Source organism: Neodiprion fabricii, chromosome 3 (genome assembly GCF_021155785.1).
Source record: "Neodiprion fabricii isolate iyNeoFabr1 chromosome 3, iyNeoFabr1.1, whole genome shotgun sequence".
Lineage (NCBI taxonomy): Eukaryota > Metazoa > Arthropoda > Insecta > Hymenoptera > Diprionidae > Neodiprion > Neodiprion fabricii.
In genome coordinates, this window is record NC_060241.1 from 22,019,737 (window position 1) to 22,046,609 (window position 26,873).

The following is a 26,873-nucleotide window of genomic DNA, read 5'->3' on the forward strand; positions in this document are numbered from 1 at the left end:
ATCTATCCGTGAGACGATAAATTAAGCTGCAACATTCGGGTTCCCGGTTATAACAACGAGCGGTAGAAGGGTTTCGAATTTTTCCATGAATCGACAAGTGATTGTTATATCTACATTCCCGGGTTAGGGAAAAGTTTTTCGAAGGTTTTTCCGAAGAATCCCAAGATGAGAAAGAAGAACCTCAGAGTCATTCACAAGCAGGTCTATGAACACGCGCAGATTCAACAGGTACCTCTTTCTTTCTCTTCCCCGTCACTCTCTCTCACTCTCTCTCTCTCTCTCTCTCTGACTCCCGCTCACTTACTTGCATGTGAAATCAGTTATTCATACACATACCCAACGTAGGCACGTGCTTCATCCAAATTCACACAATACACCTACGCACAAGGAGGAATCCTCCCTTTCCGGTGTTATATCCTGTTACCTTATTTTAAAGTCGTGCATCATCGCCGCACGCGGAGGCGTTAGCGGCGGCGCGGGCGTCCGGATGCAGGAAAAACGCTAATTTAAATTGACACAAAAAGTGCGAGCAACGTAAACGCGTTTATTATCGGCGAATGCAGATAACTGATTGCGCATTCCTAGTGACGTTTTCTCTTGTCCGGATTGTTGAAAAATACGAGGCGTTCGTGTGACTCGAGTAGATCGACTTAGGGGATCTTGTATATATAAATTGAAACATACACATATGTATGTACAGTATGTTCTACGTGTTACGGATAAATCAGAGACCCCGTATGGATCAAAAGTTTGGGAAAGGGAAAAATCCGTGACAATCTCCAGCGCTGTTGTTTGCGCCGATTATGATAACATCGGATGAAACCACATCCGTACTAGGTATGTAATAGAAATGAGTCTGAGAAATTTTGAGAAATTTAGAATATTATTAAACTCTGGTTTTTTTTTTGTATTATTAAAATCATTGATATCTGATCAAAACTGTCAGAGTACGAGCGTTTCGAACATTTTAATTATAAAATCTTTTCCGAAATTTTTAATATTACAGCTTGTACCGTTCAAACTCGATTCGATTCATTTCTGTTAGATGCTACGGATTTTGTTTCCTGGCTGTTCACTGTCATTGGCGCAAATATCATCGTTGCAGATTTATTTTAAACGGTTACTTCTTCTTCTTTAAGTCTTGATCCAGGCAAGAATTGTTCCAAGGTCTAAATTATCTGCCCTCGGATCCATATGCTGTAACGCTTAACCGCCCACCCTCCACCTCTTCGTACCGGATTATTGCTCGCTGTCGAATATTTACAACACGTGAATGGTCTACCAATTTGGGGTCTACGGATGGTCCTTCTGAGAAGCCACTTCATACCCGTCGCCTCATTATTACATCTCTCCACACACAGCCTGTAAGAGTGACCTTTTAACTCACAATCGCGTGCGTTCTAGCAAACCGACGTCCGTGCCAGTCTGGACCATTTCTCGAGCACGCCGGTCAAGTCGCTACCCGGTAAACGAGAAGACACGCCGCCGGCACCGTTGACATCCTTGGCGCCGCTCACCAGTCTAGCCAACCTGCCAAACAGCACCGCGTCGACACCCTTGTCTCTCACACCCACGTCGAAGCTCCTCAATCCCCCGGAAAACAAGGGCCTCATGAGGTAAGTCCGGAATCGGTAAAGTTTTTTTCCATCTTTTCTTTAAATTCACTGGCTATTCAAACAATTTCATTCGTTACGATTTTTAGAAAATTCGAGTACACCTGGCCGCAGTGATTCTGAGTTGGCTAATTTCTCCGACGATTCGGTTACGTTGGCAATGAAGAATCAGCCCGCAGCCTCAGCGCCGGTTGACCGCGAAACAGGTTCAATCTTTGTAAACGTCACGTAATCCATGGCCATTAATTTTTCATTTTTGGGTCAGATTCGACGGTCATGGATTGTCTACATGTTACGTTTTCGAAAGATTGAGTCTGTTTCACGGCAGGCCGATAATGGCGCTGCGAGGTCATTTTTCATTGCCAACGTAACCGACTCGTCGAAAACATCAGTTTTCTCAGAATCACAGTTATTATTACAACAACTGTTTAGTGCGATTAGAGTTGGCAATACTACATTTGCTGATCATTGCAACATCGGATATGTTTGTTTACTTTGATACATTTTTAAAGTTGAACGACTCAATTATTTTTATCATGCCGGCGTGCGATAAGTATAATTTAAATGATTTTCAGCCAAGCAACAATAGTCAGTTCGTCGGTGGTGAACGGAGTCGCGAGTGGAGGTGCACCGACGGCAATGTACAGGCCTAATTTCACTCAGGCCTTCCAACGTACTGGCCCAACGACAGTTCCACCAACCCTTTCGGCGGGCCTTTATCCCACTCAGAGCTTCACCTCGGGGCTCCTCAGCAACGGTACACCAAGTAATAATCGTTATTGGTGTTTTTTTTTTGTATAAGAAAACAAAGCTTATTTCATACAAACTACACGTATTTCTTCACTCACAATCCCACTTTGCTATCTCGACTTATATCAACACCCTATAGGAATCGCATTTCCAACTGAAACTTGAAAGAGATTGCAGTAGAAAACAAAACATGAAGTTGGAATCATTAACTATATTGAAAAACAAAGAAAAAAAAGTAAAATACAAAGTAAAACGATTGGGCAGTTACAGTTACTTTTCACAGTGCGCATTTCATTCCGATTGTACAAATTAACGCAAGTTTGTTGTAACGTAAGTCGAAATGATAACCCAGCTTATCACTAGATTATGGCAAATGTCTTTGCCAATAATATTTCCGCTTGTGTACAGTATTTAGTCATGGTAAATAATTTTGTGTCCCGATATTATTGAGGAAGGATTTTATCGTAAGCAACATTTTCTACAGTCGATTTTGTATCATATGTATGATTCGGGAACAGTGAAGAAGAACGGCGAGAGATTTTATTTAAAGAACTCTAAAACACAACACATGTACTTACATATTTTTTTACCTCTACAGTGGGCTGTTTTTCAAAATGTCTACTTTACTGTTCTTTTTTAAATTGATGCTTACGATTGAGTTTAATCTCGAGTAATACACGTGGAAAATATTTGTCAATTCATCTTTTTGTCGAATTCAATTTTGAATTATTGAGGATGGATCAAAATATCATGTGGTTTGCCCTGAAAATCATCAAACTCGATGACTAAAACTGAAACTGAAAAAATTTTCTTTCGTATTCGCTAACTTATGTTTAACCTTATTGGATTTCTCGTGAGATTAAAATTTAACGTTTTCTCTGTCAAGTTTTAAAACCCCAGCTCGAAGCCGAATCATTATTCAGGCCAAAATCACTACGTGAATCGATGATTTCGCTGTTCTGATTTCTTTGAATTCACATTTTTGAATATTGGTGAAGATCTACTAGACCATAATGTCACAAGTACCTGTATGTACGACCTCCCACTGTGAATAAGCTTTCTTGCATGCCAGTAAATTCACCCACGCCTTCCACTTGGCATTTGATTTTTATTCAAGTCTTTTCTATTTTAGGACCAACAGACTTGAGTATGAAGAATACCAAACCATTGCTTAGCCACAAACTGAACGCTACGGAAATGACCGCAGTGAGACAGCTGATAACAGGATATCGAGAATCGGCAGCGTTCCTCCTGAGATCTGCGGACGAATTAGAACAACTGTTACTCCAGCAGCCCTAGAACTACATCATTCACGTAGCGTCAATGCGACAGCTAGGTTTGCTACCGGAGCATCCCTGAAATTACGTTGTATTACGTCAAGACGGACCGCTATGCAGCACAGACACGATGAGCGCGATTAGTGGCTAAACACGGTACATGCGACCACGAGAATTCCTCGGGATACTCTTTTTTTTTTTTTTGTATATTCTTTTACTTTAACCCATTTGGTGGCAATTAATTCTTTCGGACAAGTATATGCGTAATGCTACGCCGCTGAAACCGTAATGGAAATCTGGCAAGAAAGAGAGGGCGAGTGGGATCGAAAGTGAATAAAACGATGCTACTAATTTGGAACTTGAGAGTACGGGTAACCAGCAATAAGGAACCCCATGGAAACCTTACGGGAATTGGCTGAAATTTTATTGCTCTGTAGTATATACCCTACCGATCAAAAGTTTTCTCGAGCAGAAGAGTCAAAAGTCAGTAGTTTCGAAAATACAGGCCTCGGAAGGGGGGCGCGCGGATTTTTCGTTATCTCTGGATTATGCGATTTATACGAATTACAAAGCTTCAAGGGGGACTTGAAATCAAAAGTATTACTCAAAAAAACACGTGTGAAAAATAGGACAAGTCGATTATTGCAAGAGTCGGAGGGTCAGGTTTTTCACGCGAAATCTGACGTTGCACCTCCTTTCAGTAAACCAACGAGTTCATTGATGGAATCAATCGCAGCTTCCTGCCTATCTTTGAGAATCGACCGTGCGGTTTTTTGAGTGTTTTGTTTTATTTCAAGTTCCCTCGAAGGTTTGTAATTCATCAAAATCGCGTAATACAGAGATATCAAAAAATCCGCGCGCTACCCTTCTGAGGCCTGTATCTCGGAAACTACTCAGTTTTGACACTTTTGACCTAGAGGGTATGTAGTACAATATACTAAAATTTTAACCAATTCGACAGAGAGCCAATTCCCATAAGGGTTCTGCGGGGTCCTTTGCGGTCGGTGTTCGAATCGGAAACAAGAAAGCCTTGTAATCTCGGCTGATTTTGCAGAACCTTGGTTGAAATAAAACATTTTATTATTCCTTTACGTTGCTCTGTTTCTTCGGGAAAAACCTGTTAGTTTTATTTCGACAAAGAAAGGGGTAGATAACGGGCCGGTGATAAAAGGCGCTCGTCAAGGAATTCATTTCACTTTCATGGCAACAAGAGTATTCTTTCGCAAATAAGGGTTTTTATCGATCTTCGTTAATCGCAAGACACAGTGATGGGACATTTTAGTTCTTATATACATTCATTTACATTTGGCTGTTTATTTATGAACCAAGATCAAAGGGAGTGGCAAGGCAAGCTGGCGGGGGGAAAAAAAAACAAAAGAAATAGAGGAACATAAAGAACTGCCGATGAGTTGAACGGTTGTAAATATTACCGCCTCTGCAAAACGGTTGTGTAATTTTGTGCAACTGGATTGTATATTCTAATAACAATTTTTCATTTTACGATGGTAAAGTTTTTCTCTTATTACCGTATAACTCGCTGTACGTGATTGGTGAAAATATTTGAGGAAAGAAATGCCTAGATCCTCGTTCCCCCCCAAATTGAATCTATCTACCTGCATCGAGATGAGTTAATTCATTATTATTATTATTTTTTTTATTATCGATATTATTATTGCAACTATTATTATTGTAATAATTATATTACTATTATAAAATTGTTGTAAATTTGTTTACAAGCGTAATATAGATTAGCATACTAAGGACAATTATATATGTCATGTATATGATAATTTACTAAAATTAAATAAAAGAGTTCCGCGCATAAGGTAGAAATTATTATATTATATAATATTGCAAATGATATTATCGAAGAATATATTAGTATGAAATCATAAGAATTACTATCATTATTATTGCTATTATTATTATTATTATTATTCTTATTATTAATAACATTATTTTCAATATTATTAGCGATTGATTAAGAAAACTATCAAAACAGGGTGTATATAAAGAGGAATTATGAATATTTACTTAATTAATAAGTTAAGAAGGAAAACGTGAAAAAGAGGTCGAATGAAAGAGAGGTAGAGTAAGAGAGAAACGAGAGAGTGTAAGAATGTAAGAAAGAAAAAAACGAGAGAGTGAGGCGAATCATACAAAATTATTAATGTTCGAAAGTACTAGTATTTTTCAAAACGATTCTAAGGAACTATAATAATAGATTAACTGTAGAAATGGTGAAATAACGAATTATCGAATGTAAAGGTTTATTTACTGAACGAAAGTAACGTGTCTGAATTTATTTGCGCGCGGTGCAACGTGAAATCCGAGGAAATGTGTTTCACGCGATACGTATTTGAGAAAAAAGATTAAGATCGCGCGGCGAAAATTGTAACTATCGTCATTTCATTCGTTTATTAAGAAATTTCCGATTACTACGAAATTGTTTTTAATTGAGATATATACTAGCGTAAGTGCACATATTTGTCGAGAAAAAAAGATTGAGAGCGAAGTGAAAGGTACAGCGAAGTCGAAGGAATATGAATCTTCGTTCGAAGCGACGGGCGTACGAATTCTGTATTTGAGCTATACATGCATATGTATATGAATTGCATACATATAAATACAAGAAAGAAAATATATGATAGCATTATGTATATTATATGTATATATGCATGTATGTATGTAAGCTTTGGTTGCCATGACCAAATTTGGTTGATTCTGACCTTCTCTCGAACGGGAAACGTTTTAAACGAGGATGTACGCAATCCGACAACCCAAGTATATTCATATGTATATGGGCTCACCGCAAGAGAAAAACAAAGAGAAGAGAAGAGAAAAAAGAAAAAACGAACATTCAAGTACATGTTAGACAGGCTGGCTGAAATTCGGTAATCTATGAGATGAAATTAACTGCAATGTTTCCGAGTCACATTGTACATAGAATATAGCTAACAATAAGATAAAGATTACGATTATTATTATTATTATTATTATTATTTTTATTTTTATTTTTATTATCATTAACACTATGATTATTATGTAGATTTTGTAGTGCCACGATGTGTAAAAAAAAAACGGTTTCCTTACTTGACGAAACGCTCCATTGTAAACCAAAATAAATATGAGTGAGAAGTCGCACAGATGAGAATAAAAGATTATATAATACGTGTGTCTAAGAGTAAATGAAAACAGTGGAAATGTTTCGTCATGACCGGATTGTGTAGAGTCTTCAATGTAGCATCACCAAGTTACCAAAGAATAATAATTATATAGACTTGATCGTCAATTGTCCCATTACAGCTTCTTTGAATCTCTTAGTATTCGCCGACTTTCTTCTTTTACACACTTCGATGTTATACATACCTATAATATTATATAATACGTACGTCTTTACAGCTGAGTTTTTTATCTTTGGATTTTTTTTCACCCCGAACATATTAAGGATGATGAATGGTGCTCTGAAAACGAGTAAAAAATATAATTACATAAACGAACGGTCTGGGAAGATTGGAAGAGAAAAAAAAATATATAAATAAATTATAAACACCATCGCACCGACACTTAATGTAAAAAAAAGAACATCGACCTACACTGCAATTATTATTTTTTTTTTTTCCATAAAATTTGCATATTAGTTTTATGATATACTGACTTTTTTTGTAAATACATTATGTCTTAAAGTATACATACATGCGTACGTACGCATGTATATATATATATATATATATATATATATATATATATATATTTCTATTAAATATATGTTGCTTACTGAATGAAAAAATATATAAATATACACATACATATTTGATTATAAATTTTCACCACGGAGGACATACCACATTCCATCTTTGGAAAGGAGCGATGAGATTTCCAAAATATTTCGAAAATTAACTTTGATTCTGTTCAGACGCTCTGTTATTACTATTGTTTTTCTTTTCACCTTTTCGTTCAAAAACTATGAACTCTGCTCTCACCTAATTGAGAAACAGACAGTATCGATTTAATATTTGTACGTATTTCTTTTCGATAATCAATTACAAAAAAATATACCACTCTCGACATGCAATTCCATCAACTTTCAGTGATCGATCATTAAGAAATTTCATAAGCACTGTCTAATCGCCAATCTTGACACGTAATAAGTAATACACTCTGCACAGCTAAATCTCTTTGGTACGCAAGGTTCGGACCGACTATAAAGAATGGATCATACGCTCTAAAATTCAATTTTTATTCTACATTACGAATACCTACATCTTCATATTGTTATTGATTGGCTTGCTTAAAAGCACAACACAGATAGAGATGGGCTTTGAATTCCCCTGAACGATGTTAGTTTCTCATGTCTGGGCTGATGAATTTTGTTTTATTTGTGGAAATAATTACTTGTATTATTATTATTATTATTATTATTATTATTATTACTATTATTATTACTATTTTAATTGTTTTAATTATTAGCGTTATTATCGTTATAATTATTGCTGTTATTATTATTATGTTCCACAAGTCATATACCTTCGATTAAATGAGATCCGTCGTACATTGAGATTTCAATGGAAAAAGAAGTGCTAATCCAAAAGTAAATATTGTTAAATGTGCATGCTACGCTATTATAATGAATGAAAATATAAAGAAGAGCGATGGGAATTGGAAAAAATTATGAAATTCAAAGTCCACTCTGGATTGCTGACACTTTTCTTACCATCCGATGAGAATTGTAACATAAGTATACACAATGATACCTAATAATAATGATAAAAAAATAATATAAAATACAAAAACAAAAAGAAAACGAAAAATAAAAAAAAAACAACGCGAAAGAAGTACATTCTACCTAATAATTATAATGCTTTTCATCAAGTTTACCAACAGCCTCGACTAGTAACATACACTTAATTAAGCATAAAAGAAATATGATATAGAATTGCACGACGTTTGTACGGACTCGGCGGCAACTAAAGATTTCGGTCCAATCCGACCGATTTCTTTGCAAGTGGAATTATTTATATATTTTCTGTTCATTTCAATTTTCTCCTACCGCTCCTCATGGTATTTGAGTATATGAATATAATACTTGCGAATTGATGTATATTAATAATGAAAATAAAATAAGGATAAAGGTAAATGAATAAAAATAAACGTTGATAATTGAAAAGAGTAAAAAAAAAAAAAATGTATTCGTTCCTGAGAAATAATAATAATGGTAATGATAATTCGATGGTACGTTATATAAATATTAATATTGTAATATTATAATTATTATTATCATAAAGTTGGTACGGTCTTTGACGATGCCTTGCCTGTAAATGTAACAAAAACGTTGAATGGAGAAAAAAAACCTACAAAATGAATTTAAAAAAACCTCTTACTACCTTGTAAATGTTTTACCAAATATAATCGACTATTCAACTTATAAATCACATGTCGTGAATTTGTCCTGTAACAAGCATAAATCTGTTATATTATACATTACATACCTATATGTTCAGATAGTATGATATACTAGTAAATAAGAAGTGACAATACGCATTAAAAATAATAGTAATAATAATGCTAAAAAGAATATGTCAGTTGCCTTAAGTATCCGTTTTCGTATTCAAAAATATTACGGTTGAATTTTGTTTATACGATTATGAGAATGTTGTACATCGCACATTCGGGGAAGTCAAGATTAATTTCCTCCGAAACTGGTTGTGTTTAAAACTAGATTACTTCCATAGTGAATCCATATCATTTTCTATGTTTTAATTTTTTCTCCCGGCATTGAGCTTTTCGAACCGCTTTACCAAATTGAACAAACTTAATTCACCAGATCTCTAAGAGCCAAGTCTAGGTTTCAATGAATCAATTGGATTCATGAAGACTATGTGATCGACAAGAAGGAACATAGCTACGGGTCAAGTTCGAATATGTGTAGGTCCTGAGAAAAATTGATAAATTTTCTAAAAATTACTTCAACGTTTCGCCAACGAATCGGACCGAATTTCAAAACTTGTCGAAAAAAATTACGCCATCAGAAAAAGATAAAATTCAGTAATCGGTACAATTCAATCAAGAAATTCGCAATAACGATTCGAGCCACGTTGAAAGAGATTGATGCAAAGATCCAGAATATTGAAGTATTTTTTAAAAAATATACTACGAATGAAGAAAGATATACAGATTTTAACGAAAGAAATATGTTGCAAATTTAAGTCTAGTTTTTTTTTTTTTTTTTTTTTTTGTATTCCGTACCCAGCTGGCTATCAAAATCACCGGTAGATTATTTCACCACAAAAGCTTGTCGCGCATTTCGGCGTGCGCGAAGTAGAATTTTCAAAAGTGACAGAAATTAACGCTCAACTTGTTTGTGTGCGCAAAAGTGCTCAAGTCAGTCCGCGCCTTAAGGATAATCGGTGCATGTCTTGTGTTCTCGTTACTGTGGCCAATTGCAATGGTAATAACTACAGCAGGAAATAACAAGTAATGAGAGTTCGAGCCCTAGAGCTCACAGAAAAGAGACTAAGAGAGGTTTGATTGGTTTCATTTTCCCGTGATTAGAATTACTGATGGTGCGGATTGGGGATAGCGATATCATCTTCAGCTTGTTACCTAACGGCAAAGAGCATGGAGGATAATTCCGAGTATAAAATCAGACCATTCTGAAAATAATCTTCCACAAATTGCAAAGTACCGGTAATACTGCAAGTATTATTGCTGAACGAGTGCTTGGGGTAAAATTTCAAGTTTTTTATCACCGGTGTATCGACCTCATTCTGAAATTTTATCTCTTCTGTTGTATGAAACGATGGTATAAGTCATAGAGCTAATGTTTTTGAGATAGTCGGTATCTTTTGACGTTTACGGCATCTTTCAACCTGCCCGTAGCTTCGAAATTATATTTTTAGTGTTATAAATACAGAAACTATATCACAATAGTTTTTCAAATATGAGTTAACTTTTTTTTATGATACCTATCAGGTATCCTATCGTACCACTTGAAACTTTTAACCGTACATGAATGGTTTATTTATTTATGTCAAATTTCAGCGATGACGTTATCATGTAAACGATTTTTCATCAGTCCACGGAATAGACTGATTTTGATATCCAATTCAAAGAGATTGAGCTATGTCGCTTGTGGCATCGTCTCATTGCAAGAGAAGTGACGAAATTTCAGATTTGATTGGAGAATTTGTACGCTCGAACCACTCAAACACGCAAAAATGCTAAACACCCCAAATAGCACACTAGTCGAGTCATGTTCGACCGATTGCTTGAAAAATTTGGGCCCACTTATTTGAAAAATACGAAAAAATACGTATGCGAAACCCGCAGCCGACCGTATCACAACCATAAGATCACAAATGTCCGTTAGATCGTCAATTCGCAGTCGATAAAACATGAAAGGTTGTCTGTAAATTGTCTTGATGTCGCTGAAAAAAATTCGAGAGAAACTTCAAAATTTGATTATCTATCAGATTTTATTGATCCTATAGTACGTCAATTCCACTTTGATCGCGAGACTCTGCAGGTAAGGTACGACCAGAAAACGAGGAGTTTTACTGTGAATTCAACTGATGAATAATAGCCTGCATAAATTAACTAAATCTGGCAATTAGTACTTTCATAATTTGCTCTCCTCGCGTTCCCACGTTATTCATCCGCGTAACATGTATATGTGATTCTTGGCACTATACGGACGTGTGTTGGTTGGTGGAAGCTGATATTTTAGAGTCGGTATACGAAGATATGCACAAGAACTTTAACACCGCAAACGGTAGAGAACGATATTACAGCTCTGCATCTTGGTTAATTGTAACGCTGCTTTTTTATCGCTCAACACCTGCCAATGGTATGAAATCCCGTAGGAAAATACCGCCTTACACGATACACAGCTGCAGAGAGCGACAGAGTCTTATTTGTAACCCGCTCGCACGAAGTTGCACGAGCCTTTTTGTCTTCCGGCGGATATGTTCTCAGTTCGGAATTTTAACAGTTCGAAATTAGCGCGTGGGTAATCTTGGAGAAAATGGTAGATATACGTAAAACCGTACGATTCCTCAACTTTTATCTCGGTTAAACATTTATTTTATATTCTCGGGTACTCCATGAATTTAAAGAACAGAAGAATCAAAAATTACCGTACGTATGGATTTTCGAAACAGTCAGACTTGAGCGATTTACAAGAATTGTTCCAGATGTTGACGAAAAAACTGTACGCGATACGAACGTCCGGTTAAACTTTATTAAAACTATGTACACCTTTAATCTGTCAACTTCTTAGTGGGTCTAATCGGACATATAATATGCGTACGTGTCCAATTTAAGGTTTTTGGCGATGCCAAGTTTCAATGTGAGATTCCAATCAGCAAAACCTACGATCATAACGTTCGAAATTTCTCTCTCGTATTACAGTCACAGAACAAAGTGACAGTGGTCGACTAGCTGAGACGTTACATGTGATGTTACATTTCCGATTCATATTCTTACGTAGTTTCTCGGTCTGTCAATCAAGTTTTGGCAACTGACAGCCCGCCGGTGATCCGTATAAAAGAAAAAAGTACGTAATAGGCGTAGATTTCACCACTCATGGGTCAGAAATTTTCTACCTACATAGCGACGCTCCATGCTCTATACCTGTGTTAGACTGCAAAGTGAATTGTAGAAATTTCGGTGGAATTTCTTACGGCGTTTGAAAGACCGATTGGCGATTGTCGATCTGACAAACCGTCAGCCCTCTATTTCTATGACGAACAGGCTTTGTTGTTTGCTTGACAAATACAAACACAACTTTCATTGTACAATCACTTGTAAGCATTTGATGATCTTTGACACTTGACGGTTGAGCTGCGATTAGATTATAGGTAGAAATCCTCTCATTGTCCGGTACAAATCACTGGAAGGATTCTACTCTTGACGCTACTAGTATCGGATGATGCATTATTTTCTTCATGCCTAGTTTTTGACGTTAGTAGAGACGGCAATACGGCGATACGATTTCCGTAAAAAAGCGGTTGCTGGTTTTTTCGTCCAGTTAAAATTAGCAACGTTTTTGTAAACGGTAAAATTTAAATGCTTGTAAATGAGTTGCTTCTAGTGTTATTTTCGATCTCGAATTGTGTCAGTCCGCTGTACGCTGACAGACAGCAATAAATCCAACAGTAGTGTTCCGCGTATGCGGTTTGATCGATGATAGAACACTTATAACGCTGTTACGACCGTGCAGGGTTATCTAATCTGCGACGTACGAGGAGGTGTCATAGTAAACACGCGAGCGTGCAAAATGCATATACCGAAACATCTCGCATTAGAACACAATGGAAAGTCAAACGACGTCCTTTCGCGATCTAGTTCTGATATCATTGCGAAATGAAACCAGTTTATTCGTGTTGTTCAACAATCTACATCTACACGTGCGTATATATACAGGTAGTCGACACGTCTCGCATACTGTTACCATTCGCGGGTTGTAAGTGCCTCCGGAAAAAAATTAATGAGATATCACAACAAGAAGAAATATTTCCTGGTGACTATGATTCTTTTTTCGTTCACGCTTACGCTTCACATTTTACAGATATCTTCAACCCGTTGCGCTGTAACCACCGAAGCAAATTCATCCATTCGCGCATTTTGGATGGATACTTCGTACGATCCATCCTATTCAAGGACGGGGCACCAAGTCAGAGTTGGATCACGGTACGGATCATAAATATTTACGATGGTAACGCAGTCAGTGGTTACCCGCTTGGCTGTACGATGTATCCAGCCACTTCATCTACACATAAACAACACTCACTATCGCATACGGGAACGTGCGTCTGAGGTACGTGAATTTATTTCTTCAGGCTTGTGCCATGGAAAATTCAGGTACTTTGAATTACCGGTATCAGGGGTTCGAAGTATTCTGTTAGATTCATAAATTTTCCAAAATTACGGGACGTTTAAGAAATCCCCACATTGTAACTCTAATGAATCGAATAGCCCGTCACTCTTGATTGCTACTGTGAATTACCTCAATTAATCTGGAAAAGGGGAATATATTTATTACCAGTAGATTTTACCAAGAAGCGTCTCCTTCCACAGCCATTCTATTTCTCATGGATGTTGTGTACTGAAATCCATAAAGTATGAATTTCGTTACTAGCTAGTGCGAATAATGAGCGACCGGAGACGTCGCCTCAAACTGGAAGTTTTCAACGCCGAGATATCGAACAAGTAGAAGGGTTCTATCGTGCAGTGAACTCTGCGCCAGAACGACGACTGGTTTTTGTCGTGATTTGGTAGACTAAATGGGGTCGTAAACGTTAACCTATGTAGAGTTGCAAGGCAACCGAAAAAGTCGAATCGTTCTTTTTCGGTGTGCGCAGAGCACACCAGCACGAGCGGCAGATGCTTACGTGTAGAAAAACAGCAGCAGTATTGACCAGGGGAACTGAAACCGACTTTCCGTAAGAAGGCTGCAGCATTTTACTCGATAGCAAAACGCGTTTACCTGTTTCACTCACGCCATAGATGCTCGGGAATCGGATGGGCGAGCAGTTCCGCGCTCAGAGAGTTCCTCCCAAAGTCGTAAAACTGTTCCCCTTGTCATTCCGTGGCAGTTCTGTTCGACTCGACGTTCGCTTATGGGTGAGCAGCTACGGTGGAAGTTTATGAGGGACTTTGCATTTCAATGGTCCTCACTTCGGCTAGCGGCCAAGTGAGTGAACAGAGCCAGCTTAGGCCAATCCAGTCCCAGCTAGGGTTTATAATGGACGTCTTTGTGGTGATAATTCCTTTCTTGCTTCTAGCCTCCTCGACTTGACCGGAGTTTATTTGTATCCTCCCCTCTCTCCCTTCGGCTGATGGTTGAAGGTACTTTTCTCGGTGTATTCGCGTATCTTGAAGCCTCGACGTCTGATATTCGTGACGATTTACGGACGAGTTCTTTGGACTTGGTCGTTCAGCTCTTGTAGGAGGGTTGCACGGGTTGAAACTGGAATGTCAGGACATTTTCCAAGTTCGTATATGTGAATAGATGCCAGTTAAACAAATCCTCACCGAAGTTGAAGCGGGTATTTTTGAATTGATTCAATAGTATTCAACGGCACGGTTGTAAAAAATATATATTGCAAGATATGCTGCTGTTGAATACTTGTCTGCGCTGCCGATATAAACGGGACGTTATAAACTGAATTTGTCGAAAAGAATAAGAATGGAGTTTTGGAGTTGGGTTCTGCAAATTGTATCTGGTTCCAAAAATTCTGAGCAGCTACCGTCCAGCTGCCTCAAGGCATGGGCTTGGAGGATTAATCGGTACAGGTATACTTAGAGGCCAGTTAAGCTCCCTTTGTGTCCGGGAGCGGAAAGATTTTATAATTTGCATTTTAATACCATCCGTAATCACTATAATCATAGTCTTCACGCTGAGATCGGTTGGATTCGGGGGCCAGTAGCAGAAAAACGCACAGGGTCTAAGGTGGGTACGGTTAAAACAGAATACTGTTGGTAAATTAGCTTCCATGATTTGTGAAAGAATATTGACGTAGGTTGAAACCGTGACCACGGTTCACCGGCCCGAATCATCAACAGGATCTTTCATAACCGTTTTACTTTACCTTTCTTTTCCTTTGCTTTCACCATCCCCTGCGGATAGATTGCACATCGCGTGTCATGGGGAACCTGAACATATTTCTAGTACTCGCTTCGTTGTACGATTCCTAAGAAAAAAATTTAACTTAACGAGCACTTTACTCGACCAAAATAATACTCACAATGAACCGCGTGCGAGATATTGACGACGGGCTATCGAGGAGCCCATTACGAGGCCCAATCAGTGTATATCACGTTAACCGAACGCAAACTCTTCGTTAAATCCTGCTTTATGCTTTATTGCCTTAGAGTACCTGCACTCCCGCCAACCCCATCGTTCTTGTCCCACTGCCACACCAACGATAGAAACGACTCCTGGCGCCTGCACCGAAGCAGCTTGTCGAGTCAGCGGAATGTCATCCGGTCGGCTCCGTGGATGATTCGTGTTGCTGATCACGCTGATCGACCACTTGACCGGAACGCGTCGCAAACTCTTAAGTGGAACACCCTGGCTGTAAGTATTTTGCACCAATTTGATAAATTAGAATGGCTGCGCGGTAGCTCGTCGAGCAAATAATTTGAAGCCCTCAATTATTGAGTTCTGTTTTCTTAGCCAGGGAAACGATTAGCAGCGCAAATATTTCGCGTTATTTATTGTTGGGGTTCGCTAATCCCTCGAAGCGTGTATTCACATGTACCGTCTGTGAAATGAAGTCACTGGAAGAATTTCCTGTTATCGATCTTTTTGAGATGTTGTCTGCTGTACTGTTCGCGTTTACCGTAATCCCAACGAAACTAATGCCATTGAAGTTTCTAAACTTCATGACGTTATGGTGACATTTACGGAGAACCTATGAAAAAAATCTACCAAAGTATCCATAAATTGCTGGTAGCTTACACGGTTGAACAGTTTGATTTTGTCTTGAAACTCGAGGGTTGGGATAAAAATAAAAAAAAAAAAAAAAAAAAAAAAAAAAAACAGACCACTATAAGTGAGTAATTTCTAACAGACTTCTTTCTATTTCGAAGAGACAGTGATCCTGTTATTCTGAGGTTGAATCCAATTGCGAGTGTTGGATTCCGAGATTAATTATTCACGTGTGCATCATTATAAAGAAACCTACAACCCATGCACATGGATCGTTGATTAATTGGTCTTTCTATCGTTGTCCGAATTCGCCCGACAATCCGTTCCAGTTCAATTTTGACATTTAGAAGATTTAAGCCCAGCGATAAGCCCGGGGTACCGATTGCAAATAAATTCCTTGCATAGCCGTAAGCTTTCACGCGTGCTTCTCTTTTCGACGGTTCAAAACCGCGTCGGCACCCTTCGAGTCCCCTAATTTGCTGTAAGAATCTCGACGTCCCACGTACTGCCTCTTTTTGTGCGATAAAAAAATTTACATATCGATAACTACGATTAAAGCTTCTGTAGTTTTTATTGGAGCGCTTCTCAGCGTGCAGAGGGATCCGAGCCTGTCAGCCCGCATAAGCCCTGCGACTTGCCGAGAAGATCCCGTGTTCCTTCAAGCGTGTTTTAAGCCCGCATAATGCCGCATAAGCCCGCCCCGATGAATACACCCTATTATATGTATAATAGGGTGTATTCATCGTGACACACATACCCACATGTGCTAGCCCACTTAATGGCGTGGAAGGGTTTCTAAAGGCTGACGCCGACTAGACCGCGGCGGACGGCGGCGGACGGCGGCGAAATTTTCGCTCATACATTTATCCATATAGGTGTTCACACTAGACGGCGGCGGACCGCGGCAATTTTTCGCGAGTTCCAGGTTGGGAATATTTCGGCGGTGCGCCGCGCATCGCCGCGCATCGCCGTCGTCTAGTGTGAACACCCGACCGATGCCGAAATTCATCCCAAGTATAAAAATAGGGAAACCTGCGTTACTTTGATGTAAATGGTTATGGTTTACAAGGATTCTTTTCATTCTCTCCGCTGTTCTTGCGAATAATAAATGCATTCATTTTTACATCTTAAATAAATCCTACGGATATTAAATAAATGTTACGTAAGTAATTACTTCATTTTTAAAGAAATTTAAGTAAACGTGAGTTTTAGAACAACAAGTTATGATCAACGGATTATTTTATGTAAAAAATTTATTTTTTTCTCATTGTTCGGGTATGATGCTGATTTCATGAAGACTGTTTTTTATTTTGCGTATTAATTTTTATGCATAAGAAATGAGAGAGTATATTTTGAGCTAAAATTTATTTCATTTTTACTATACATATATTATATGTATAACAGGGTGTTTCAAAATAAAAAAATTTACGATTCTCCAACGAGCCACACCCGAAATAGTTTAGGTAGAAACAAAAATTCTGGCGAAAGATGAGCATTGTCGGTTGATTTTTAATCCTTTTTTCCTTTTTATCGAATTTATGATGGACAATTGTTAGTAATTTTTTTTCGTGTTAAACACTTCTTCATCTGAGCTATCCATAATAAGTAATCAAGAAGTAGTGGCAAATATGCATGATTATTTATTGTGTGCCCATGACGACTGAGACAAATCGTGGTCATCAGATAATTGATAAATATCTCTTTTTCGTAGAAACAGTATCGGCGGGTGGTCACGCGACTATAGTGGGCGCATCTCACGGTAACTGCGCCGCGGTGCAGTGGGCGTCAGCCTTAACTTTTGAAATGTCCTACCATTTCCGAACACCTCCAACCATCCTATTTACCTATATTACTAGATTAGCTATTATATGAAAAGAGAAGAATTATTCACTTCGAAATGGGATTCTATTCGACGCGCGCTCGATGTATTCCATAACATTAGTATTCATAATTATTTCAACAACTTTTCATTTGCTCTCTCGATCTTGAATTTTCGTAGGCATATAACCAAAACGCTGTTCTAGCTAGTCGAGAGTGAAGTATCTACGTTGGGTAGAGAAGCAAAATTGTTTTTCGAAAAGTATTCGGATGGAAAAAAATTCAGAGTAACTGTAATACATCACGGATGCGCTAATTTTGAACGAGATGAAATGGATGCTTCGTATATGAGATAGTATTTAACGCTGCGTAGTGATTTAAAGACCTAAAAAGGTGATAGGAAGAGAAAGAATGAAGCTTCTTAACACTTCGAGTGTATTTTAACACACATTTGAAAGATACGAGCAAAATTTTTCATCATCCAACTGTCGCAGAACGGCAGCGTTGTCGGCTGACCCGTTAAGTAAAGGATATATCTTCAGTCAACGGCTGACCATCGAAGGGCCTGGCCGCTTGAGTCTGGAATCGGCAGGACAGATAAAGTGTGTATTTCTTGTATGAAATGTAAACACTATAATCATTATACATCATATCATATCATCATACATCATACATCATACATCGTACATCATACATCATACATCATACATCATCATACCTAGTATTACAGTTCGAAACCAAAGTTTGAATTTTCGGATGTTCGGAAAGTGACGTCACCAATCTAAAATCGGCTAGCCGAGTTCCTCAGTCTGGTAACAACCGCGCAGTAGAGCGGACGGTTGAGAGTCGCGCTCCGCAAACTTCGAGTACCGGGTTCTCAACCTCCCGGATCCCGCGCTTCGGGTCCGCTACGCGGTGAAACTCGACTTCCAGGATAAGCGCTCCGTGGCTCCTCGTTCATGTTTACAATAAATTATTTCAATTCGTTTTTCGCGCAATCCCAAATTCGGCAGCTGTCAGTCCGCTAATAAAATTTCTCGACTTCCAGGATAAGCGCTCCGTGGCTCCTCGTTCATGTTTACAATAAATTATTTCAATTCGTTTTTCGCGCAATCCCAAATTCGGTAGCTGTCAGTCCGCTAATAAAATTTCTCGACTTCCAGGATAAGCGCTCCGTGGCTCCTCGTTCATGTTTACAATAAATTATTTCAATTCGTTTTTCGCGCAATCCCAAATTCGGTAGCTGTCAGTCCGCTAATAAAATTTCTCGACTTCCAGGATAAGCGCTCCGTGGCTCCTCGTTCATGTTTACAATAAATTATTTCAATTCGTTTTTCGCGCAATCCCAAATTCGGCAGCTGTCAATCCGCTAATAAAATTTCTCGACTTCCAGGATAAGCGCTCCGTGGCTCCTCGTTCATGTTCACAATAAATTATTTCAATTCGTTTTTCGCGCAATCCCAAATTCGGCAGCTGTCAATCCGCTAATAAAATTTCTCGACTTCCAGGATAAGCGCTCCGTGGCTCCTCGTTCATGTTTACAATAAATTATTTCAATTCGTTTTTCGCGCAATCCCAAATTCGGTAGCTGTCAGTCCGCTAATAAAATTTCTCGACTTCCTGGATAAGCGCTCCGTGGCTCCTCGTTCATGTTTACAATAAATTATTTCAATTCGTTTTTCGCGCAAGCTGAAATTCAGTAGCTGTCAGTCCGCTAATAAAATATCTCGACTTCCTGGATAAGCGCTCCGTGGCTCCTCGTTCATGTTTACAATAAATGATTTCAATTCGTTTTTCGCGCACGCCCAAATTCAGTAGCTGTCGGTGCGCTAATAAAATTTCTCGACTTCCAGGATAAGCGCTCCGTGGCTCCTCGTTCATGTTCACAATAAATTATTTCAATTCGTTTTTCGCGCAATCCCAAATTCGGCAGCTGTCAGTCCGCTAATAAAATTTCTCGACTTCCAGGATAAGCGCTCCGTGGCTCCTCGTTCATGTTTACAATAAATTATTTCAATTCGTTTTTCGCGCAAGCTGAAATTCAGTAGCTGTCAGTCCGCTAATAAAATATCTCGACTTCCTGGATAAGCGCTCCGTGGCTCCTCGTTCATGTTTACAATAAATGATTTCAATTCGTTTTTCGCGCACGCCCAAATTCAGTAGCTGTCGGTGCGCTAATAAAATTTCTCGACTTCCAGGATAAGCGCTCCGTGGCTCCTCGTTCATGTTTACAATAAATTATTTCAATTCGTTTTTCGCGCAATCCCAAATTCGGTAGCTGTCAGTCCGCTAATAAAATTTCTCGACTTCCTGGATAAGCGCTCCGTGGCTCCTCGTTCATGTTTACAATAAATTATTTCAATTCGTTTTTCGCGCAAGCTGAAATTCAGTAGCTGTCAGTCCGCTAATAAAATATCTCGACTTCCTGGATAAGCGCTCCGTGGCTCCTCGTTCATGTTTACAATAAATGATTTCAATTCGTTTTTCGCGCACGCCCAAATTCAGTAGCTGTCGGTGCGCTAATAAAATTTCTCGACTTCCAGGATAAGCGCTCCGTGGCTCCTCGTTCATGTTTACAATAAATGATTTCAATTCGTTTTTCGCGCACGCCCAAATTCAGTAGCTGTCGGTGCGCTAATAAAATTTCTCGACTTCCAGGATAAGCGCTCCGTGGCTCCTGGTTCATGTTTACAATAAATTATTTCAATTCGTTTTTCGCGCACGCCCAAATTCAGTAGCTGTCGGTGCGCTAATAAAATTTCTCGACTTCCAGGATAAGCGCTCCGTGGCTCCTCGTTCATGTTTACAATAAATTATTTCAATTCGTTTTTCGCGCAATCCCAAATTCGGTAGCTGTCAGTCCGCTAATAAAATTTCTCGACTTCCAGGATAAGCGCTCCGTGGCTCCTGGTTCATGTTTACAATAAATTATTTCAATTCGTTTTTCGCGCAATCCCAAATTCGGTAGCTGTCAGTCCGCTAATAAAATTTCTCGACTTCCAGGATAAGCGCTCCGTGGCAACTCGTTCATGTTTACAATAAATTATTTCAATTCGTTTTTCGCGCAAGCTGAAATTCAGTAGCTGTCAGTCCGCTAATAAAATTTCTCGACTTCCAGGATAAGCGCTCCGTGGCTCCTGGTTCATGTTTACAATAAATTATTTCAATTCGTTTTTCGCGCAAGCTGAAATTCAGTAGCTGTCAGTCCGCTAATAAAATATCTCGACTTCCAGGATAAGCGCTCCGTGGCTCCTGGTTCATGTTTACAATAAATTATTTCAATTCGTTTTTCGCGCAAGCTGAAATTCAGTAGCTGTCAGTCCGCTAATAAAATTTCTCGACTTCCAGGATAAGCGCTCCGTGGCTCCTGGTTCATGTTTACAATAAATTATTTCAATTCGTTTTTCGCGCACGCCCAAATTCGGTAGCTGTCAGTCCGCTAATAAAATTTCTCGACTTCCAGGATAAGCGCTCCGTGGCAACTCGTTCATGTTTACAATAAATTATTTCAATTCGTTTTTCGCGCAAGCTGAAATTCAGTAGCTGTCAGTCCGCTAATAAAATATCTCGACTTCCAGGATAAGCGCTCCGTGGCTCCTCGTTCATGTTTACAATAAATTATTTCAATTCGTTTTTCGCGCAATCCCAAATTCGGTAGCTGTCAGTCCGCTAATAAAATTTCTCGGCTTCCAGGATAAGCGCTCCGTGGCTCCTGGTTCATGTTTACAATAAATTATTTCAATTCGTTTTTCGCGCACGCCCAAATTCAGTAGCTGTCGGTGCGCTAATAAAATTTCTCGACTTCCAGGATAAGCGCTCCGTGGCAACTCGTTCATGTTTACAATAAATTATTTCAATTCGTTTTTCGCGCAAGCTGAAATTCAGTAGCTGTCAGTCCGCTAATAAAATTTCTCGACTTCCAGGATAAGCGCTCCGTGGCTCCTGGTTCATGTTTACAATAAATTATTTCAATTCGTTTTTCGCGCAAGCTGAAATTCAGTAGCTGTCAGTCCGCTAATAAAATATCTCGACTTCCAGGATAAGCGCTCCGTGGCTCCTGGTTCATGTTTACAATAAATTATTTCAATTCGTTTTTCGCGCAAGCTGAAATTCAGTAGCTGTCAGTCCGCTAATAAAATTTCTCGACTTCCAGGATAAGCGCTCCGTGGCTCCTGGTTCATGTTTACAATAAATTATTTCAATTCGTTTTTCGCGCACGCCCAAATTCGGTAGCTGTCAGTCCGCTAATAAAATTTCTCGACTTCCAGGATAAGCGCTCCGTGGCAACTCGTTCATGTTTACAATAAATTATTTCAATTCGTTTTTCGCGCAAGCTGAAATTCAGTAGCTGTCAGTCCGCTAATAAAATATCTCGACTTCCAGGATAAGCGCTCCGTGGCTCCTCGTTCATGTTTACAATAAATTATTTCAATTCGTTTTTCGCGCAATCCCAAATTCGGTAGCTGTCAGTCCGCTAATAAAATTTCTCGGCTTCCAGGATAAGCGCTCCGTGGCTCCTGGTTCATGTTTACAATAAATTATTTCAATTCGTTTTTCGCGCACGCCCAAATTCAGTAGCTGTCGGTGCGCTAATAAAATTTCTCGGCTTCCAGGATAAGCGCTCCGTGGCTCCTGGTTCATGTTTACAATAAATTATTTCAATTCGTTTTTCGCGCACGCCCAAATTCAGTAGCTGTCGGTGCGCTAATAAAATTTCTTGACTTCCAGGATAAGCGTTCCGCGGTTCCTGGTTCATGTTTACAATAAATTGTTTCAATTCGTTTTTCGCGCACGCCCAAATTCAGTAGCTGTCAGTCCGCTAATAAAATTTCTAGACTTCCAGGATAAGCGTTCCGCGGTTCCTGGTTCATGTTTACAATAAATTATTTCAATTCATTCTTCGCGCAAGCACAAATTCAGTAGCTATAAATGCGGTAGTTAAATTCATTCTACTATCAATTAATTAATTAATTATAATAATTCTTACACAATATTTTTGATGTGTTCTTATAGTGAAAATCTTTATTATTATGGCAGGTATACCCGTGGTGGATATCGGTGGTTGTTGTAGGTGATTGGCGGTGGTTGAAGGTGTTCGGAGTTGGACGAGGAGGAGGACGAGGAGGACGAGGATTTGTGCTCGGTGAGTAAAACACTTTTATAATATTTGATGGCAATTGTAATTATATTTTATCTAAAATATTTCAAACTAGTCATGGTTACATAAAATTATTTCAATTCATTTTTCGCGCAAGCACATATTCAGTAGCTATGAATAAGCTTATACAATTTATTATATCATTAATTAATTAATTAATATTCTTATAATATTTAACGGCAATTGTAATTATATTTCATCTGAAATATTACAAACTTGTCACGTTTACAATAAATTATTCTAATACATTTCTCGTGAAAGCACATATTCAGTAGCTATGATTAATCTTATACAATTTATTATATTATTAATTAATTAATTAATTATATTAATCCTTATACAATATTTTTGATGTGTTTCCATACTGAAAATATTCATTACTATTCCAGCTATAACCCGAGGTGGTTGGCGGTGGTTGGAGGTGGTCGGAGGTGGACGAGGAGGAGGACGAGGTGGACCAGGAGGAGGACGAGGAGGAGGCGGGGTGGGTCGTGGGAGAGGACCTCTCCTCTCCTCAGAGGAGGGGAGGGGGAGGGGCAGGGCAGTGGGGGGGGGGGGGGGGGGGGGGGGGGAGGGCGGCGGTGCGCGGGGAGGGCGGCGGTGCGGGGGGGGAGAGGGCGGGAGGGAGGGAGGGAGGGCGCGGGGGGGGGGGGGGGGGGGGGGGTTTACTGCTCTATTGACTCTAACGGGCTCGCATCGACATCCGTTCTCCACTCTCTCCCTCCCACCCGCCCGCCCTCCCTCCCTCCCGCCCTCCCTCCCCCCACTCCGCTACCCTCCCCTCCCCTCCCCTTCCCTTCCCATCCCTTCCCTTCCCGTCCCTTCCCCCTCCCCGACCTCCCACTTCCCTGCCCCTCCCCCTCCCCTCCTCTGAGGAGAGGAGAGGTCCTCTCCCACGACCCACCCCGCCTCCTCCTCGTCCACCTCGTCCTCCTCCTCGTCCAGCTCGTCCTCCTCCTCGTCCAGCTCGTCCTCCTCCTCGTCCACCTCCGACCACCTCGGGTGATACCTGGAATAGTAATGAATATTTTTAGTATAGGAACACATCAAAAATATCGTGTAAGGATTAATGTAATTAATCAATTAATTAATAATATAATAAATTGTACAAGATTATTCATAGCTACTGAATATGTGCTTGCACGAAAAATGAATTGAAATAATTTATTGTAAACGTGACACGTTTGTAATATTTCAGATGAAATATAATTACAATTGCCATCAAATATTATAAAAGTGTTTTACTCACCCAGCACAAATCCTCGCCCTCCTCGTCCTCCTCCTCGTCCACCTCCGAACACCTTCAACCACCTCAGGTTATACCTTGAACAGTAATAAATATTTTCAGTATAAGAACACATCGAAAATTTTGTGTAAGGATTAATATAATTGAGTTATTGATTGAATAATTAATTATTAATATAATAAATTGTATAAGATTATTCATAGCTACTAAATATGTGCTTGCACGAAAATGGAATTGAAATAATTTATTGTAAACGTGACAAGTTTGTAATATTCCAGATGAAATATAATTACAATTGCCATTGAATATTATAGGAATATTAATCAATTAATTAATAATATAGTAAATTGTATAAGCTTATTCATAGCTACTGAATTTGTGCTTGCGCAAAAAATGAATTGAAATAATTCAATGTAAACATGAGAAGTTTGAAAAATTTCAGATAAAATATAATTACAATTTCCATGAAATATTATGAAAGTGTTTTACTCACCAAGCACAAATCCTCGTCCCCCTCCTCCTGAATCACCGAGATTACCCGCAACCACCCCTAACTACCTCCAACGAAAACCGCCAACCACCTCGAGTTATACCTCGAATACTAATAAATATTTTCAGCGTGAGAACAAATCAAAAACAATGTGTAAGGTTTGACATAATTTTTTTATCGACATATTTTACCAAAAAGATTATGAGAAGATTGTGAAGTTATAGAAATTTTATCAGCGGACTGACAGCTACTGAATTTCAGCTTGCGCGAAAAACGAATTGAAATAATTTATTGTAAACATGAACCAGGAGCCACGGAGCGCTTATCCTGGAAGTCGAGAAATTTTATTAGCGCACCGACAGCTACTGAATTTGGGCGTGCGCGAAAAACGAATTGAAATAATTTATTGTAAACATGAACCAGGAGCCACGGAGCGCTTATCCTGGAAGTCGAGAAATTTTATTAGCGGACTGACAGCTACCGAATTTGGGATTGCGCGAAAAACGAATTGAAATAATTTATTGTAAACATGAACGAGGAGCCACGGAGCGCTTATCCTGGAAGTCGAGATATTTTATTAGCGGACTGACAGCTACTGAATTTCAGCTTGCGCGAAAAACGAATTGAAATAATTTATTGTAAACATGAACGAGTTGCCACGGAGCGCTTATCCTGGAAGTCGAGATATTTTATTAGCGGACTGACAGCTACTGAATTTCAGCTTGCGCGAAAAACGAATTGAAATAATTTATTGTAAACATGAACCAGGAGCCACGGAGCGCTTATCCTGGAAGTCGAGATATTTTATTAGCGGACTGACAGCTACTGAATTTCAGCTTGCGCGAAAAACGAATTGAAATAATTTATTGTAAACATGAACCAGGAGCCACGGAGCGCTTATCCTGGAAGTCGAGAAATTTTATTAGCGGACTGACAGCTACTGAATTTCAGCTTGCGCGAAAAACGAATTGAAATAATTTATTGTAAACATGAACGAGTTGCCACGGAGCGCTTATCCTGGAAGTCGAGAAATTTTATTAGCGGACTGACAGCTACCGAATTTGGGATTGCGCGAAAAACGAATTGAAATAATTTATTGTAAACATGAACCAGGAGCCACGGAGCGCTTATCCTGGAAGTCGAGAAATTTTATTAGCGCACCGACAGCTACTGAATTTGGGCGTGCGCGAAAAACGAATTGAAATAATTTATTGTAAACATGAACCAGGAGCCACGGAGCGCTTATCCTGGAAGTCGAGAAATTTTATTAGCGGACTGACAGCTGCCGAATTTGGGATTGCGCGAAAAACGAATTGAAATCATTTATTGTAAACATGAACGAGGAGCCACGGAGCGCTTATCCAGGAAGTCGAGATATTTTATTAGCGGACTGACAGCTACTGAATTTCAGCTTGCGCGAAAAACGAATTGAAATAATTTATTGTAAACATGAACGAGGAGCCACGGAGCGCTTATCCAGGAAGTGGAGAAATTTTATTAGCGGACTGACAGCTACCGAATTTGGGATTGCGCGAAAAACGAATTGAAATAATTTATTGTAAACATGAACGAGGAGCCACGGAGCGCTTATCCAGGAAGTCGAGAAATTTTATTAGCGCACCGACAGCTACTGAATTTGGGCGTGCGCGAAAAACGAATTGAAATAATTTATTGTAAACATGAACGAGGAGCCACGGAGCGCTTATCCAGGAAGTGGAGAAATTTTATTAGCGGACTGACAGCTACCGAATTTGGGATTGCGCGAAAAACGAATTGAAATAATTTATTGTAAACATGAACGAGGAGCCACGGAGCGCTTATCCTGGAAGTCGAGAAATTTTATTAGCGCACCGACAGCTACTGAATTTGGGCGTGCGCGAAAAACGAATTGAAATAATTTATTGTAAACATGAACCAGGAGCCACGGAGCGCTTATCCTGGAAGTCGAGAAATTTTATTAGCGGACTGACAGCTGCCGAATTTGGGATTGCGCGAAAAACGAATAGAAATAATTTATTGTAAACATGAACGAGGAGCCACGGAGCGCTTATCCTGGAAGTCGAGAAATTTTATTAGCGCACCGACAGC

At 39.2% G+C, this 26,873-nt stretch overlaps 1 protein-coding gene and 1 long non-coding RNA gene across 3 annotated transcripts in view; both read left to right on the forward strand.

Annotated features, from left to right (window-relative positions):
• LOC124177572 (nucleolar protein 4-like) overlaps nucleotides 1-7,161 on the forward strand; it is a 61,646-nt gene extending 54,485 nt beyond the window's left edge. Inside the window, exons 7-9 of one of the 2 annotated variants that reach the window (XM_046560082.1) lie at nucleotides 1,405-1,616; nucleotides 2,189-2,379; nucleotides 3,496-7,161. In XM_046560082.1, the coding sequence (XP_046416038.1) occupies nucleotides 1,405-1,616; nucleotides 2,189-2,379; nucleotides 3,496-3,662 (570 nt within the window). In that variant the 3' untranslated portion in view covers nucleotides 3,663-7,161. The remainder of the gene's footprint in view (nucleotides 1-1,404; nucleotides 1,617-2,188; nucleotides 2,380-3,495) is intronic. The other variant, XM_046560083.1, reaches the window with a different exon arrangement.
• A 6,053-nt stretch (nucleotides 7,162-13,214) lies between these two features.
• LOC124177227 overlaps nucleotides 13,215-26,873 on the forward strand; it is a 32,106-nt gene continuing 18,447 nt past the window's right edge. Inside the window, exons 1-2 of the long non-coding RNA XR_006869554.1 lie at nucleotides 13,215-13,457; nucleotides 15,515-15,719. This is a non-coding gene — a long non-coding RNA (uncharacterized LOC124177227). The remainder of the gene's footprint in view (nucleotides 13,458-15,514; nucleotides 15,720-26,873) is intronic.